This window comes from Pristiophorus japonicus, chromosome 2 (genome assembly GCF_044704955.1).
Source record: "Pristiophorus japonicus isolate sPriJap1 chromosome 2, sPriJap1.hap1, whole genome shotgun sequence".
NCBI classification, from domain to species: domain Eukaryota; kingdom Metazoa; phylum Chordata; class Chondrichthyes; family Pristiophoridae; genus Pristiophorus; species Pristiophorus japonicus.
Window position 1 is genome coordinate 2,785,047 of NC_091978.1, and position 17,790 is coordinate 2,802,836.

At 51.0% G+C, this 17,790-nt stretch overlaps 1 protein-coding gene across 3 annotated transcripts in view; it reads left to right on the plus strand.

The window, feature by feature from the left end:
- Nucleotides 1-16,701, plus strand: part of LOC139235409 (galectin-3-binding protein-like) — a 76,616-nt gene extending 59,915 nt beyond the window's left edge. For all 3 annotated transcript variants that reach the window (XM_070866543.1, XM_070866538.1, XM_070866548.1), the window contains exon 6: nucleotides 15,221-16,701. In XM_070866543.1, the coding sequence (XP_070722644.1) occupies nucleotides 15,221-16,328 (1,108 nt within the window). In that variant the 3' untranslated portion in view covers nucleotides 16,329-16,701. The remainder of the gene's footprint in view (nucleotides 1-15,220) is intronic.
- Nucleotides 16,702-17,790: the final 1,089 nt, after the last annotated feature.

Here is a 17,790-nt window from a genome sequence, read left to right on the forward strand (position 1 = left end):
AGATAATGTCGGCAAACACGTCCGCTGCCACCACTGAAAGCCTGCGGGCCATGTTTGCCACGCACGGACTGCCTGATGTCCTGATGAGTGACAACGGGCCATGTTTCACCAGTGCTGAGTTCAAAGAGTACATGGCCCGCAATGGGATCAAACATGTCACATCTGCCCCATTTAAGCCAGCATCCAATGGCCAGGCAGAACGAGCAGTTCAAACAATCAAGCAGGGGCTGAAGAGGGTAACTGAAGGCTCACTGCAGACTCGCCTAACCCGAGTCCTGCTTAGCTACTGCACGAGACCCCACTCACCCACTGGGATCCCACCTGCTGAACTGCTCATGAAAAGGGCACTTAAGACAAGGCTCTCGTTAGTTCACCCTGATCTACATGAACAGGTAGAGAGCAGGCGGCTTCAACAAAGTACATATCATGATGGTGCAAATGGGTCACGTGAAATTAAAATCAATGATCCTGTATTTGTGTTGAACTATGGACAAGGTCCCAAGTGGCTTCCTGGCACTGTCGTGGCCAAACAGGGGAGCAGGGTGTTTCAGGTCAAACTTTCAAATGGACTCATTCACCGGAAACACTTGGACCAAATCAAACTCAGATTCACGGACTATCCTGAGCAACCCACTTTGGACCCGACCTTCTTTGACCCTCCAACATACACACCAGTGGCAACCGGCACCACGGTTGACCACGAAGCAGAACCCATCATCCACAGCAGCCCAGCAGGGCCCAACACACCAGGCAGCCCAGCAAGGCCAGCTGCACAGCAGCCCAGCGAGGGCCCAACAAATGATTCAACAACACCAGCTTTCACACCGAGACGATCAATCTGGGCAAGAAGGGCCCCAGATCAACTCACATTGTAATAGTTACACTGTTGACTTTGGCAGGGGAGGGGGGGAGTGTTGTTATATATGTAAACCTGTATATACCTTGTGTAGCCATCAGGGGGCTCATCCTCTGGAGTCCCAAGGGATCCCACAATCCCTTGGGAGCACAGGTATTTAAGGAGGCCTCACAGGTTGGAGAGGCACTCTGGAGACCTGCAATAAAAGACTAAGGTCACACTTTACTTTGAGCTCACAGTATCGAGTCAGAGTCTTTATTCATACATAACAAAGGGGATGGAGTATAAAAGCAGGGAAGTCTTGCTGCAGTTGTACAGTGTGTATTGGTGAGGCCACACATGGAATACTGCGTACAGTTTTGATTTCCATATTTACGAAAGGATAGACTTGCTTTGGAGGCAGTTCAGAGAAGGTTCACTAAGTTGATTCCGGAGATGAGGAGGTTGACTTATGAGGAAAGGTTGAGTAGGTTGGGCCTATACACATTGGAGTTCAGAAGAATGAGAGGTGATCTTATCGAAACGTATCAGATTATGAGGGGGCTTGACAAAGTGGATGCAGAGAGGATGTTTCCACTGATGGGGGAGACTAGAACTAGAGGGCATAATCTTAGAATAAGGGGCCGCTCATTTAAAACTAAGATGAAGAGGAATTTCTTCTCTCAGAGGGTTGTAAATCTGTGGAATTCACTGCCTCAGAGAGCTGTGGAGGCTGGGTGATTGAATATATTTAAGACAGAGATAGACAGTTTCTTAAATGAAAAGGGGTTATGGAGAGTGGGCGGGGAAGTGGACCTGAGTCCATGATCAGATCAGCCATGATCGTATTAAATGGCGGAGCAGGCTCGAGGAGTAGTATGGCCTACTCCTGCTCCTATTTCTTATGTTATTATGTTCAACACGGGCAACAGCTGTAACCCACCACAGAGTAACCCACGTCGAATTGTGGTACCAAGGAAAAGTGCAACATCACCCCATCCATTCCCCCAGTCCCCAACCACGGCCACAATTATGGGGACAGACCTTGGCCACAGTTGTAGTATTATGATCAGGATGGCAGTACCTGAAAGTTTGTAGGTTTCACATTCATTCATAACACCAGCCTTGTTTAAAATGGAACCATTGTATTGTTCTTGAGAACGGTCAGTGCGTCGGGTCCAGTGTTTGAGGATGTTTACAGTGTCGGGTCCAGTGTTTGAGGATGTTTACAGTGTCGGGTCCAGTGTTTGAGGATGTTTACAGTGTCGGGTCAGTGTTTGAGGATGTTCAGTGTCGGGTCCAGTGTTTGAGGATGTTAATAGTGTCGGGTCCAGTGTTTGAGGATGTTTACAGTATCGGGTCCAGTGTTTCAGGATGTTTACAGTGTCAGGTCCAGTGTTTGAGGATGTTTACAGTGTCGGGTCCAGTATTTGAGGATGTTCAGTGTCGAGTCCAGTGTTTGAGGATGTTTACAGTGTCGGGTCCAGTGTTTCAGGATGTTTACAATGTCGGGTCCAGTATTTGAGGATGTTCAGTGTCGGGTCCAGTGTTTGAGGGTGTTTACAGCGTCGGGTCCAGTGTTTGGGGATGTTTACAGTGTCGGGTCCAGTGTTTGAGGATGTTTACAGTGTCGGGTCCAGTGTTTGAGGATGTTCAGTGTCGGGTCCAGTGTTTGAGGATGTTTACAGTGTCGGGTCCAGTGTTTGGGGATGTTTACAGTGTCGGGTCCAGTGTTTGAGGATGTTTACAGTGTTGGGTCCAGTGTTTGAGGATGTTTACAGTGTCGGGTCCAGTGTTTGAGGATGTTTAGTGTTGGGTCCAGTGTTTGAGGATGTTTACAGTGTCAGGTCCAGTGTTTGATGATGTATAGTGTCGGGTCCAGTGTTTGAGCATGTTCAGTGTCGGGTCCAGTATTTCAGGATGTTTACAGTGTCGGGTCCAGTGTTTGAGGATGTTCAGTGTCGGGTCCAGTGTTTGAGGATGTTTACAGTGTCGGGTCCAGTGTTTGAGGATGTTTACCGTGTCGGGTCCAGTGTTTGAGGAAGTTTACAGTGTCGGGTGCAGTGTTTGAGGATGTTTACAGTGTCGGGTCCAGTGTTTGAAGATGTTCAGTGTCGGGTCCAGTGTTTGAGGATGTTTACAGTGTTGGGTCCAGTGTTTGATGATGTATAGTGTCGGGTCCAGTGTTTGAGGATGTATACAGTGTCGGGTCCAGTGTTTGAGGATGTTTACAGTGTCGGGTCCAGTATTTGAGGATGTTCAGTGTCGAGTCCAGTGTTTGAGGATGTTTACAGTGTCGGGTCCAGTGTTTCAGGATGTTTACAGTGTCGGGTCCAGTGTTTGAGATGTTTACAGTATCGGGTCCAGTGTTTGAGGATGTTTACAGTGTCGGGTCCAGTGTTTGAGGATGTTTACAGTGTCGGGTCCAGTGTTTGAGGAAGTTTACAGTGTCGGGTCCAGTTTTTGAGGATGTTGACAGTGTCGGGTCCAGTGTTTGAGGATGTTTACAGTGTCGGGTCCAATGTTTGAGGATGTTCAGTGTTGGGTCCAGTGTTTGAGGATGTTTACAGTGTCGGGTCCAGTGTTTGATGATGTATAGTGTCGGGTCCAGTGTTTGAGCATGTTCAGTGTCGGGTCCAGTATTTCAGGATGTTTACAGTGTCGGGTCCAGTGTTTGATGATGTATAGTGTCGGGTCCAGTGTTTGAGCATGTTCAGTGTCGGGTCCAGTATTTCAGGATGTTCAGTGTCGGGTCTAGTGTTTGAGGATGTTCAGTGTCGGGTCCAGTGTTTGAGGATGTTTACAGTGTCGGGTCCAGTGTTTGAGGATGGTTACCGTGTCGGGTCCAGTGTTTGAGGAAGTTTACAGTGTCGGGTGCAGTGTTTGAGGATGTTTACAGTGTCGGGTCCAGTGTTTGAAGATGTTCAGTGTCGGGTCCAGTGTTTGAGGATGTTTACAGTGTTGGGTCCAGTGTTTGATGATGTATAGTGTCGGGTCCAGTGTTTGAGGATGTTTACAGTGTCGGGTCCAGTGTTTGAGGATGTTTACAGTGTCGGGTCCAGTATTTGAGGATGTTCAGTGTCGAGTCCAGTGTTTGAGGATGTTTACAGTGTCGGGTCCACTGTTTCAGGATGTTTACAGTGTCGGGTCCAGTGTTTGAGATGTTTACAGTGTCGGGTCCAGTGTTTGAGGATGTTTACAGTGTCGGGTCCAGTGTTTGAGGATGTTTACAGTGTCGGGTCCAGTGTTTGAGGAAGTTTACAGTGTCGGGTCCAGTTTTTGAGGATGTTGACAGTGTCGGGTCCAGTGTTTGAGGATGTTTACAGTGTCGGGACCAATGTTTGAGGATGTTCAGTGTCGGGTCCAGTGTTTGAGGATGTTTACAGTGTTGGTTCCAGTGTTTGAGGATGTTTACAGTGTCGGGTCCAGTGTTTGAGCATGTTCAGTGTCGGGTCCTGTATTTCAGGATGTTTACAGTGTCGGGTCCAGTGTTTGATGATGTTTACAGTGTCGGGTCCAGTGTTTGAGGATGTTTACAGTTTCGGATCCAGTGTTTCAGGATGTTTACAATGTCGGGTCCAGTGTTTGAGATATTTACAGTGTCGGGTCCAGTGTTTGAGGATGTTTACAGTATCGGGTCCAGTGTTTGAGGATGTTCAGTGTCGGGTCCAGTGTTTGAGGATGTTTACAGTGTCGGGTCCAGTGTTTGAGGATGTTTACAGTGTCGGGCCCAGTGTTTGATGATGTTTACAGTGTCGGGTCCAGTGTTTGAGGATGTTTACAGTGTCGGGTCCAGTATTTGCGGATGTTCAGTGCCGGGTCCAGTGTTTGAGGATGTCTACAGTGTCGGGTCCAGTGTTTGAGGATGTTCAGTGTCGGGTCCAGTGTTTGAGGATGTTTACAGTGTCGGGGCCAATGTTTGATGATGTTCAGTGTCGGGTCCAGTATTTGAGGATGCTCAGTGTCCGGTCCAGTGTTTGAGGATGTTTACAGTGTCGGGTCCAGTGTTTGATGATGTTCAGTGTCGGGTCCAGTGTATGATGATGTTTAGTGTCGGGTCCAGTGTTTGAGGATGTTCAGTGTCGGGTCCAGTGTTTGAGGATATTTACAGTGTTGGGTCCAGTGTTTGATGATGTATAGTGTCGGGTCCAGTGTTTGAGGATGTTTACAGTGTCGGGTCCAGTGTTTGAGGATGTTTACAGTGGCGGGTCCAGTATTTGAGGATGTTCAGTGTCGAGTCCAGTGTTTGAGGATGTTTACAGTGTCGGGTCCAGTGTTTGAGGAAGTTTACAGTGTCGGGTCCAGTGTTTGAGGATGTTTACAGAGTCGGGTCCAGTGTTTGAGGATGTTCAGTGTCGGGTCCAGTGTTTGAGGATGTTTACAGTGTCGGGTCCAGTGTTTGATGATGTTTACAGTGTCGGGTCCAGTTTTTGTGGATGTTGACAGTGTCGGGTCCAGTGTTTGAGAATGTTTACAGTGTCGGGTCCAATGTTTGAGGATGTTTACCGTGTCGGGTCCAGTGTTTGATGATGTATAGTGTCGGGTCCAGTGTTTGAGGATGTATACAGTGTCGGGTCCAGTGTTTGATGATGTATAGTGTCGGGTCCAGTGTTTGAGGATGTTTACAGTGTCGGGTCCAGTGTTTGATGATGTATAGTGTCGGGTCCAGTGTTTGAGGATGTATACAGTGTCGGGTCCAGTGTTTGAGGATGTTTACAGTGTCGGGTCCAGTGTTTGAGGATGTTTACAGTGTCGGGTCCAGTATTTGAGGATGTTCAGTGTCGGGTCCAGTGTTTGAGGATGTTTACAGTGTCGGGTCCAGTGTTTCAGGATGTTTACAGTGTCGGGTCCAGTGTTTGAGGATGTTTACAGTGTCAGATCCAGTGTTTCAGGATGTTTACAATGTCGGGTCCAGTGTTTGAGATATTTACAGTGTCGGGTCCAGTGTTTGAGGATGTTTACCGTGTCGGGTCCAATGTTTGAGGAAGTTTACAATGTCGGGTCCAGTGTTTGAGGATGTTCTGTGTCGGGTCCAGTGTTTGAGGATGTTTACAGTGTCGGGTCCAGTGTTTGAGGATGTTCTGTGTCGGGTCCAGTGTTTGAGGATGTTTACAGTGTCGGGTCCAGTGTTTGAGGATGTTTACAGTGTCGGGTCCAGTGTTTGAGGATGTTTACAGTGTCGGGTCCAGTGTTTGAGGATGTTGACAGTGTCGGGTCCAGTGTTTGAGGATGTTCTGTGTCGGGTCCAGTGTTTGAGGATGTTTACAGTGTCGGGTCCAGTGTTTGAGGATGTTTACAGTGTCGGGTCCAGTGTTTTAGGATGTTTACAGTGTCGGGTCCAGTGTTTGAGGATGTTTACAGTGTCGGGTCCAGTGTTTGAGGATGTTGACAGTGTTGGGTCCAGTGTTTGAGGATGTTTACAGTGTCGGGTCCAGTGTTTGAGGATGTTTACAGTGTTGGGTCCAGTGTTTGAGGATGTTTACAGTGTCGGGTCCAGTGTTTGAGGATGTTTACAGTGTCGGGTCCAGTATTTGAAGATGTTCAGTGTCGGGTCCAGTGTTTGAGGATGTCTACAGTGTCGGGTCCAGTGTTTGAGAATGTTCAGTGTCGGGTCCAGTGTTTGATGATGTATAGTGTCGGGTCCAGTGTTTCGGGATGTTTACAGTGTCGGGTCCAGTGTTTGATGATGTTTACAGTGTTTGGTCCAGTGTTTGATGATGTATAGTGTCGGGTCCATGTTTGAGGATGTTTACAGTGTCGGGTCCAGTGTTTGAGGATGTTTACAGTGTCGGCTCCAGTGTTTGAGGATGTTCTTTGTCGGGTCCAGTGTTTGAGGATGTTAACAGTGTCGGGTCCAGTGTTTGATGATGTTTACAGTGTGGGTCCAGTGTTTGAGGAAGTTCAGTGTCGGGTCCAGTGTTTGATGATGTATAGTGTCGGGTCCAATGTTTGAGGATGTTTACAGTGTCGGGTCCAGTGTTTGAGGATGTTTACAGTGTCGGGTCCAATGTTTGAGGATGTTCAGTGTTGGGTCCAGTGTTTGAGGATGTTTACAGTGTCGGGTCCAGTGTTTGATGATGTATAGTGTCGGGTCCAGTGTTTGAGCATGTTCAGTGTCGGGTCCAGTATTTCAGGATGTTTACAGTGTCGGGTCCACTGTTTGAGGATGTTTACAGTGTCGGGTCCAGTGTTTGAGGATGTTTACAGTGTCGGATCCAGTGTTTCAGGATGTTTACAATGGCGCGTCCAGTGTTTGAGATGTTTACAGTGTCGGGTCCAGTGTTTGAGGATGTTTACCGTGTCGGGTCCAATGTTTGAGGAAGTTTACAGTGTCGGGTCCAGTGTTTGAGGATGTTTACAGTGTCGGGTCCAGTGTTTGAGGATCTTTACAGTGTCGGGTCCAGTGTTTGAGGATGTTTACAGTGTCGGGTCCAGTGTTTGATGATGTATATTGTCGGGTCCAGTGTTTGAGGATGTTTACAGTGTCGGGTCCAGTGTTTGAGGATGTTAACAGTGTCGGGTCCAGTGTTTGAGGATGTTTACAGTGTCGGGTCCAGTATTTGAGGATGTTCAGTGTCGGGTCCAGTGTTTGAGGATTTTTACAGTGTCGGGTCCAGTGTTTGAGGATGTTTACAGTGTGGGGTCCAGTGTTTGAGGAAGTTTACAGTGTTGGGTCCAGTGTTTGAGGATGTTTACAGTGTCGGGTCCAGTGTTTGATGATGTTTACAGTGTGGGTCCAGTGTTTGAGGACGTTCAGTGTCGGGTCCAGTGTTTGATGATGTATAGTGTCGGGTCCAGTGTTTGAGGATGTTTACAGTGTCGGGTCCAGTTTTTGAGGATGTTGACAGTGTTGGGTCCAGTGTTTGAGGATGTTTACAGTGTCGGGTCCAATGTTTGAGGATGTTCAGTGTTGGGTCCAGTGTTTTAGGATGTTTACAGTGTCGGGTCCAGTGTTTGATGATGTATAGTGTCGGGTCCAGTGTTTGAGCATGTTCAGTGTCGGGTCCAGTATTTCAGGATGTTTACAGTGTCGGGTCCAGTGTTTGAGGATGTTTACAGTGCCGGGCCCAGTGTTTGAGGATGTTTACAGTGTCGGATCCAGTGTTTCAGGATGTTTACAATGTCGGATCCAGTGTTTCAGGATGTTTACAATGTCGGGTCCAATGTTTGAGATATTTACAGTGTCGGGTCCAGTGTTTGAGGATGTTTACCGTGTCGGGTCCAATGTTTGAGGAAGTTCAGTGTCGGGTCCAGTGTTTGAGGATGTTTACAGTGTCGGGTCCAGTGTTGGAGGATGTTTACAGTGTCGGGTCCAGTGTTTGAGGATGTTTACAGTGTCGGGTCCAGTGTTTGAGGATGTTTACAGTGTCGGGTCCAGTGTTTGAGGATGTTTAGAGTCTCGGGTCCAGTGTTTGAGGATGTTTATAGTGTCGGGTCCAGTGTTTGAGGATGTTCAGTGTTGGGTCCAGTGTTTGAGGATGTTTACAGTGTCGGGTCCAGTGTTTGAGGATGTTCAGTGTCGGGTCCAGTGTTTGAGGATGTTTACAGTGTTGGGTCCAGTGGTTGAGGATGTTTAGTGTCGGGTCCAGTGTTTGAGGATGTTTACAGTGTCGGGTCCAGTGTTTGAGGAAGTTTACAGTGTCGGGTCCAGTGTTTGAGGAAGTTTACAGTGTCGGGTCCAGTGTTTGAGGATGTTTACAGTGTTGGGTCCGGTGTTTAAGGATGTTTACAGTGTCGTGTCCAGTGTTTGAGGATGTCCAGTGTCGGGTCCAGTGTTTTGAGGAAGTTTACATTGTCGTTGTCCAGTGTTTGAGGATGTTTACAGTGTCGGGTCCAGTGTTTGAGGATGTTTATAGTGTCGGGTCCAGTGTTTGAGGATGTTTTCAGTGTCGGATCCAGTGTTTGAGGATGTTCAATGTTGAGTCCAGTGTTTGAGGATGTTTACAGTGTCGGGTCCAGTGTTTGGGGATGTTTACAGTGTCGGGTCCAGTGTTTGAGTATGTTCAGTGTCAGTTCCAGTGTTTGATGATGTTCACAGTGTCGGGTCCAGTGTTTGAGTATGTTCAGTGTCAGTTCCAGTGTTTGAGGATGCTTACAGTGTCGGGTCCAGTGTTTGAGGATGTGTACAATGTCGGGTCCAGTGTTTGAGGATGTTTACAGTGTCGGGTCCAGTGTTTGAGGATGTTCAGTGTTGGGTCCAGTGTTGGAGGATGTTTACAGTGTCGGTTCCAGTGTTTGAGGATGTTTACAGTGTCGGGTCCAGTGTTTGAGGATGTTTACAGTGTCGGGTCCAGTGTTTGAGGATGTTTACAGTGTCGGGTCCAGTGTTTGAGGATGTTTACAGTGTCGGGTCCAGTGTTTGAGGATGTTTACAGTGTCGGGCCCAGTGTTTAAGGATGTTTACAGTGTCGGGTCCAGTGTTTGAGGATGTTTACAGTGTCGGGCCCAGTGTTTGAGGATGTTTACAGTGTCGGGTCCAGTGTTTGAGGATGTTTACAGTGTCGGGTCCAGTGTTTGAGGATGTTTACAGTGTCGGGCCCAGTGTTTGAGGATGTTTACAGTGTCAGGCCCAGTGTTTCAGGATGTTTACAGTGTCGGGGCTAATGTTTGATGATGTTCAGTGTCGGGTCCAGTGTTTCAGGATATTCAGTGTCGAGTCCAGTGTTTGAGGATGTTTACAGTGTCGGGTCCAGTGTTTGAGGATGTTTACAGTATTGGGTCCAGTGTTTGAGGATGTTTACAGTGTCGGGTCCAGTGTTTGAGGATGTTTACAGTATCGGGTCCAGTGTTTGAGGATGTTTACAGTATCGGGTCCAGTGTTTGAGGATGTTTACAGTATCGGGTCCAGTGTTTGAGGATGTTTACAGTATCGGGTCCAGTGTTTGATGATGTTTACAGTGTCAGGCCCAGTGTTTGAGGATGTTTACATTATCGGGTCCAGTGTTTGAGGATGTTTACAGTATCGGGTCCAGTGTTTGATGATGTTTACAGTGTTAGGCCCAGTGTTTGAGGATGGTTACAGTGTCGGGTCCAGTGTTTGATGATGTTTACAGTGTCAGGCCCAGTGTTTGAGGATGTTTACAGTGTCGGGTCCAGTATTTGAGGATGTTTACAGTGTCAGGCCCAGTGTTTGAGGATGTTTACAGTGTCGGGTCCAGTGTTTGAGGATGTTTACAGTGTCAGGCCCAGTGTTTGAGGATGTTTACAGTGTCGGGCCCAGTGTTTGAGGATGTTTACAGTGTCGGGTCCAGTGTTTGAGGATGTTTACAGTGTCGGGTCCAGTGTTTGAGGATGTTTACAGTGTCGGGCCCAGTGTTTGAGGATGTTTACAGTGTCGGGCCCAGTGTTTGAGGATGTTTACAGTGTCGGGTCCAGTGTTTGAGGATGTTTACAGTGTCGGGTCCAGTGTTTGAGGATGTTTTCAGTGTCGGGCCCAGTGTTTGAGGATGTTTACAGTGTCGGGTCCAGTGTTTGAGGATGTTTACAGTGTCGGGTCCAGTGTTTGAGGATGTTTACAGTGTCAGGTCCAGTGTTTGAGGATGTTCAGTGTCGAGTCCAGTGTTTGAGGATGTTTACAGTGTCGGGTCCAGTGTTTGAGGATGTTTACAGTGTCAGGCCCAGTGTTTGAGGATGTTTACAGTGTCGGGCCCAGTGTTTGAGGATGTTTACAGTGTCGGGCCCAGTGTTTGAGGATGTTTACAGTGTCGGGCCCAGCGATGGCACCAACCGCCACGAGCCTGAATAAACAAACCATGCTAAGGCGCAGCCCCCAGACCCTATCGCCACTAAGGTAACACCCGGGAACGAAGGGTCTTCCGCAACGGTCCTCCCAAATGGGACCGGGACCAGCCAGGATCCCAAACCAAATAACGCCCAGGCAAGCGAGTCAGCAGTTCCCTGTGCACTGCCAGACGACTGCCCCTCAGGGAACAGCAGCGACCCGGGGCGCAAGGAAAGGACAGGGAGGTCACAGGCACCTGTGAACCTGCCCGACGCTAGGAGCAACGGAAAAGGCCCCGAGAGCAGGAACTTGAGCCAACCGGGTTCCCACTGCCAGCACTGGGCACCACGCCACCACCAGACTACCTGGACACCACCCAGCAGTTCTGGAACTAGTTTGTCCTCACGCACCAGTGCTGACACCAGCACTGAGTCCATGTATGTACCAAGAATGTACCTCACCAGTCAAATGTACTTGCCTCACAACTGTACCCCAAATGTATATGAATGCGACTAGCCACCTATCTATATATGATCATAATCTATATGTGAGGGGTTGGGGGAGGTGGCGGGGGGTGGAGAATGGAGTGGTCATGGACTCACAAACAGAAACCACCAGCACCTCTACTGCCAACAAAACACCATCTACTCACCCAAGATGGAAACGACCCCCCAAGGGCCAACCAGACAGAGCTACGCCCAGAACACAGCCAATGCATGAAGGCGATTTGCACTAAGGACTTGGGGGAGAGTGATATCATGTATCTAGACATGTTACATATGATGTACCACCAGAGGGCACTACTATGGGAAACTTGTACACCAGCTGTATGGTCACTAAGGTGTGCCACCAGGGGGCACTGCAGTGGGAGACTTGTAGGTTATCTGTACAGGTGGGCCAGGCCTAGTATAAAAGGCAGGCCACCAGGTGTGATCCTCACTCTGGAGTTACATTAAACGGACTAAGGTCACTACAGTTCAAGTGCAATACATTGCCTGGTGGAGTCATTAACAGAGCATCCAAAGACATAACAGCATCAATTGCCATTTGGGGGAGAGAGTTCCAAACCTTTCCCACCCTGTGTGTCAAAGTGTTTCCTAATTTCACTCCTGAAAGGTCTGACTGTAATTTTTAGACTATGCGGGAGCGTGGGATTCCGGTGAGGGGACCTTCTCTTCCCGCACTGCAGAGCGCGCTCCCATCCTCCAGGTTTGTATGGAGACGGTACAATCACGTGTAACTGCTCAACCAATCAGGTACAGTATTCCACAACTTTCTCATTAATAGCAATGGGAACTCCGTATCCACCAGTTCTCCGTGCTATTAATGGGGAAAAAAACAAACACACTGATAAAAAATAAAAAACAGACCTGACAGAATTAAAATTAAAGTTAATAAATGCCATAGAAAAAATCAATATTTTTCCGACTGTCTTTTTAAGTTTTGTAATTTGGGTTAAAAATAAACTTACCTTTGTGGGTAGAGTTGTTAAACAAGAAAATGTTTTTATTTACTTTAATTATATTTGTGTGTTTTTAAACACTTCTGCCTGTAACAGTCGGCTATGTGCCCACTTTTTCAGGCGCAAGAGTTTTGCGGACATTTGGCGGGCAAGAGATGGGCAAATCCCGCAGTCTGCCCGTGCGAATGTCCTCGCTCCCGAGATATGAAGGATCTGTCGAGCTCCAGCCTGGCAGATCGGAAAAGCCGGTCTTCAGCGCGTGTGCATTGTGTGCTGAAAACCCGCTTTTGCGATGTCTTCCCAGGTCCGTCGACACTCTGTACTGACCCGGGGAGGCCGTGATTCCTGGGACATTTTCTCTCCATCTACCCTCTCTGTTCCCCTTAATATCCTGAAAACTTTGATCAGATCAACCAGTAACCTTCTACATTCCAGGGAATACAACCCTAGTTTGTGTAATCTCTCTGTGTAACTTAACCCTTGGAGTCCGCGTATCACTCTGGTAAACCTATGCTGCACTCCCTCCACGGCCAATATACCCTCCCTAAGGTGTGGGCCCAGAACTGCTCCCAGTGCTCCAGGTGTGGTCTAACCAGGGTTTTGTACAACTGCAGCATAACTTCTACCCCCTTGTATTCTAGTCCTCTCGATATAAAGGCCAGCACCCATTAGCCTATCTGAGGGACTTCAGTGACGTGGACAGACTGGAGAAGCTGGGGTTGTTCTCCTTGGAGCAGAGAAGGCAAAGAGGAGATTGGATCGAGGAGTTTAAAATGATGAAGGGTTTAGTCAGGGTAGATCGAGAGAAACTGTTCCCATTGGTGGAAGGGTCGAGAACCAGAGGACACAGATTGAAGGCGATTGGCAGAAGAACCAAAGGCGACACGAGGAAAAACGTTTTTACGCAACGAGTGGTTAGGATCTGGAATGCACGGCCCGAGAGGGTGGTGGAGGCAGACTCAATCGTGGCTTTCAAAAGGGAGTTGGATAAATACTGATAGGAGAAAAAGTTGCAGGGATACGAGGAAGGAGCGGGGGAATGGGACTGACTGGATCGCCCTTCGATGGCCTCCTGCTGTACTGTACTTTTGCGTGATTTTAGTGCAGTGTCAGAGGATGTTTGGAGTGTCTGGGCCGGTTAACTGGACAGGTGTGCAGTTTGTGCAAGAGAAACCAGTGGGTCATTTGGGTTTCAAACTTACACAAGCCATCTTGTCTTAAATGTTGCCTTCCTGTGTCAGCCACTTAGCTTCGGGCCTTGTGTTTGGGGCCTGGTGTTTGGGGCCTGGTGTTTGGGGGCCTGGTGTTTGGGGGCCTGGTGTTTGGGGGCCTGGTGTTTGGGGGCCTGGTGTTTCAGGGCCTGGTGTTTCGGCCTGGTGTTTGGGGCCTGGTGTTTGGGGGCCTGGTGTTTCGGGGCCTGGTGTTTGGGGGCCTGGTATTTTGGGGCCTGGTGTTTGGGGCCTGGTGTTTGGGGGCCTGGTGTTTGGGTCCTGGTGTTTGGGGGCCTGGTGTTTCGGGGCCTGGTGTTTCGGGGCCTGGTGTTTCGGGGCCTGGTGTTTTGGGGCCTGGTGTTTGGGGGCCTGGTGTTTGGGGGCTGGTGTTTGGGTGCCTGGTGTTTGGGCCTGGTGTTTGGGTGCCTGGTGTTTGGGCCTGGTGTTTCGGGGCCTGGTGTTTCCGGGCCTAGTGTTTAGGCCACGTGTTTTGGGGCTTGAGTTTTTGGCCTTGAATTTTAGCTTTGAGTGTGTTCCACATCCTAGCTCACCATGAAGGTGGGAACGGGGGATACGGGGGAGAGTGGTGGGAACAGAGGGAGCGGGGGGGAACAGGGGGAGCGGGGGGAATGGGGAGAGTGGGGAAAGCGGGGGGAGCAGGGGGAGAGTGGGGGGGGGAGCGGGGGGAGAACGGGGGAACAGGGGAGAGTGGGGGAGCAGGGGGGAGAGCGGGGGGGGGGGGGCAGGGGGAGAGTGGGGGGAGCGGGTGGGAATGGAGAACGGGGGAGAGCGGGGGAACGGGGGGAGCAGGGGAGAGTGGTGGGAACAGGGGGAGCGGGGAGAATGGGGAGAGTGGGGGGAAGCGGGGGGAGCAGGGGGAGAGCGGGGGGAAGCGGGGGGAGCAGGGGGGAAGCGGGGGGAGCAGGGGGAGAGCGGGGGGAAGCGGGGAGGGAGCAGGGGGAATGGAGAACGGGGGAAGAGCGGGGGAACGGGGGGAGCGGGGGTACGGGGGAGAGTGGTGGGGACAGGGGGAGCGGGGAGAGTGGGGGGAAGCGGGGGGAGCAGGGGGAGAGTGGGGGGAAGCGGGGGGAGCAGGGGGAGAGCGGGGAGGGAGCAGGGGGAATGGAGAACGGGGGAAGAGCGGGGGAACGGGGGGAGCGGGGGTACGGGGGAGAGTGGTGGGGACAGGGGGAGCGGGGAGAGTGGGGGGAGAGTGGTGGGGACAGGGGGAGCGGGGAGAGTGGGGAGAGTGGGGGGAGCGGGGAGGGAGCAGGGGGAATGGAGAACGGGGGGAGAGCGGGGGAACGGGGGGAGCGGGGAGGGAGTAGGGGGAATGGAGAACGGGGGGAGCGGGGGTACGGGGGAGAGTGGTGGGGACAGGGGGAGCGGGGAGAATGGGGAGAGTGGGGGGAGCGGGGAGGGAGCAGGGGGAATGGAGAACGGGGGGAGAGCGGGGGAACGGGGGGAGCGGGGAGGGAGTAGGGGGAATGGAGAACGGGGGGAGCGGGGGTACGGGGGAGAGTGGTGGGAACAGGGGGAGCGGGGAGAATGGGGAGAGTGGGGGGAGCGGGGAGGGAGCAGGGGGAATGGAGAACGGGGGGAGAGCGGGGGAACGGGGGGAGCGGGGAGGGAGTAGGGGGAATGGAGAACGGGGGGAGCGGGGGTACGGGGGAGAGTGGTGGGAACAGGGGGAGCGGGGAGAATGGGGAGAGTGGGGGGAAGCGGGGGGAGCAGGGGGAGAGCGGGGAGGGAGTAGGGGGAATGGAGAACGGGGGGAGCGGGGGTACGGGGGGAGAGTGGTGGGGACAGGGGGAGCGGGGAGAATGGGGAGAGTGGGGGGAAGCGGGGGGAGCAGGGGGAGAGTGGGGGGAGCGGGGAAGGAGCAGGGGGAATGGAGAACGGGGGGAGAGCGGGGGAACGGGGGTGGAGCAGGGAGCGGGGATGTGCGATTCACCTCAGTCTCCTTTTCTCATCGACCTTTTGTCCTTCAGGTATTTTTACACCAAGAAAATCTTCATCAAGTTGTCTTCAGTGAAGTGCATTCACAGCATGGCCTCCGATTATGGGGTGACTGCTATTCGGGATTACTGCGATAAACTCTTCTACAAGCTCCTGCCCGAGGACCCCTCCTTCAAGCACCAGCTGGAGCTGTATAACTACGCGGAGGCTGTGGATGACCCAGTGCTGAAGGAGATTTGCCTGGAGTACTTTGCCTGGAACTGTGCGCTGTTCAGTATGAGCCCGGCGTGGTACGACCTGACGACAGAGGAACTGGACAGCCTGCTGCACAGGTCTGACGTGGTGATCCACAGCGAGCTGGCATTGTATCGAGCTGTGGAGTCTTGGATCGTCCAGAACGACAGGATGGAGCTGGTTGACCTCCTGATCGGGAAGATCCGTTTCCACATGATGTCTCCCGAGGAGCTGATCTCCATCCCGTTTAACTCCAGCCTCTACGAACAGTTTGAGAAGATCTACACGCAGAAGCTGCTGGAAGCCTTTGAGTTCCATTCGGTGCCTGTGCAGAAGCTGAAATATTACCAGAACTTATCTGACCCGAGCTCTCAGCCCAGAATCTACACCTCATCCGATTGGAGCACGTTGCTCCAAATCAACTCGGCTGTCTCCCATGCTAGGCGGGGAGTCACACCTAACTCGCGCAACTCTTTTTATGGGGCTTATGGTGGCTATGGCGACTATGGAGATCGGTACTCTGGAGGTTACACCTCATACCGTTCCTCTCCGCGCTCCTTCTTCCAGACCTCCAAACACACCAGTCGGCTTTACAGCTCCATCAAATTCTCTTGGTCGGCTTATTACCACATCAACGCCCAGCGGTGCAGAAACAGCAATGTTATCTGTCCCTACGATACATACCCAGTGGCCACCCTGTCCACTGCTTCCTTTCTCCAACAACACTCCGTCATCTACCACAACAAGATCCTCCTGCTCTGTAACAACACCGACGTGTCTTACGTCCAGGAGATGAAGAATTCCTCCGCCGTGCTGCTCTCCCTCAACACCAGCAGCCTCTTCATGTTTGGTTGTGAGACGGGAATCTCGGCACTGAGGTTCGTGGTCAGGCCGTTCTATGCCTGATTCCACCAATCCCAGGGGCTCCTCCCCAATCCACCATCTATTGGGCAATGGTGCAAACTGGCCAATATCCCAGCTCGTGCCCCATTCCCAACTCCCAGTCCCAGATCCAACATCCCCCTTTCTACACCGGCCCAAAGTCAGAATTCCCCACGGGGCGGTGAGGCTCCGGGTGTGCAGCGAATGTACATCATTGGACAGGGCGACAGAGGCGTGCACACTCACACTCATTCACACTCACAACGAGTCACACTCACACTCACACTCATTCACACTCACACTCATTCACACTCACAACGAGTCACACTCACACTCACACCCATTCACACTCACACCGAGTCACACTCACACTCACACCCATTCACACTCACACTCACACTCATTCACACTCACACTCATTCACACTCACACTCACACCGGGTCACACTCACACCCATTCACACTCACGCTCACACTCACACTCATTCACACTCACACTCATTCACACTCACACTCACACTCACACTCATTCACACTCACACTCACACTCATTCACACTCACACTCATTCACACTCACACTCATTCACACTCACAACGAGTCACACTCACACTCACACCCATTCACACTCACACCGAGTGACACTCACACTCACACCCATTCACACTCACACTCACACTCATTCACACTCACAGTCATTCACACTCACACCGGGTCACACTCACACCCATTCACACTCACGCTCACACTCACACTCATTCACACTCACACTCACACTCATTCACACTCACACTCATTCACACTCACACCCATTCACACTCACACTCACACTCATTCACACTCACACTCATTCACACTCACACTGAGTCACACTCACACTCACACTCATTCACACTCACACTCATTCACACTCACACCGAGTCACACTCACACTCACACCCACTCACACTCACACTCACACTCATTCACACTCACACTCACACTCATTCACACTCACACCGAGTCACACTCACACTCACACACTCATTCACACTCACACTCATTCACACTCACACCGAGTCACACTCACACCAAGTCACACTCACACACACACATACACTGAGTCACACTCACACCGAGTCACACTCACACCGAGTCACACTCACACACACACACCCACTGAGTCACACTCACACTCACACTCATTCACACTCACACTCACGCTCATTCACACTCACACTCACACCGAGTCACACTCACACACACCGAGTCACACTCACACCAATTCACACTCACACTCACACCGAGTCACTCACACTCTGAGCCATACTCACACTCACACCGAGTCACACTCACACCGAGTCACTCACACTCCGAGTCACACTCACACTCACACCGAGTCACACTCACACTCACATCAAGTCACACTCACACCGAGTCACACTCACACTCACACCCGGTCACACCCACACTCACACTCACAATCACACCAAGTCACACTCACACCG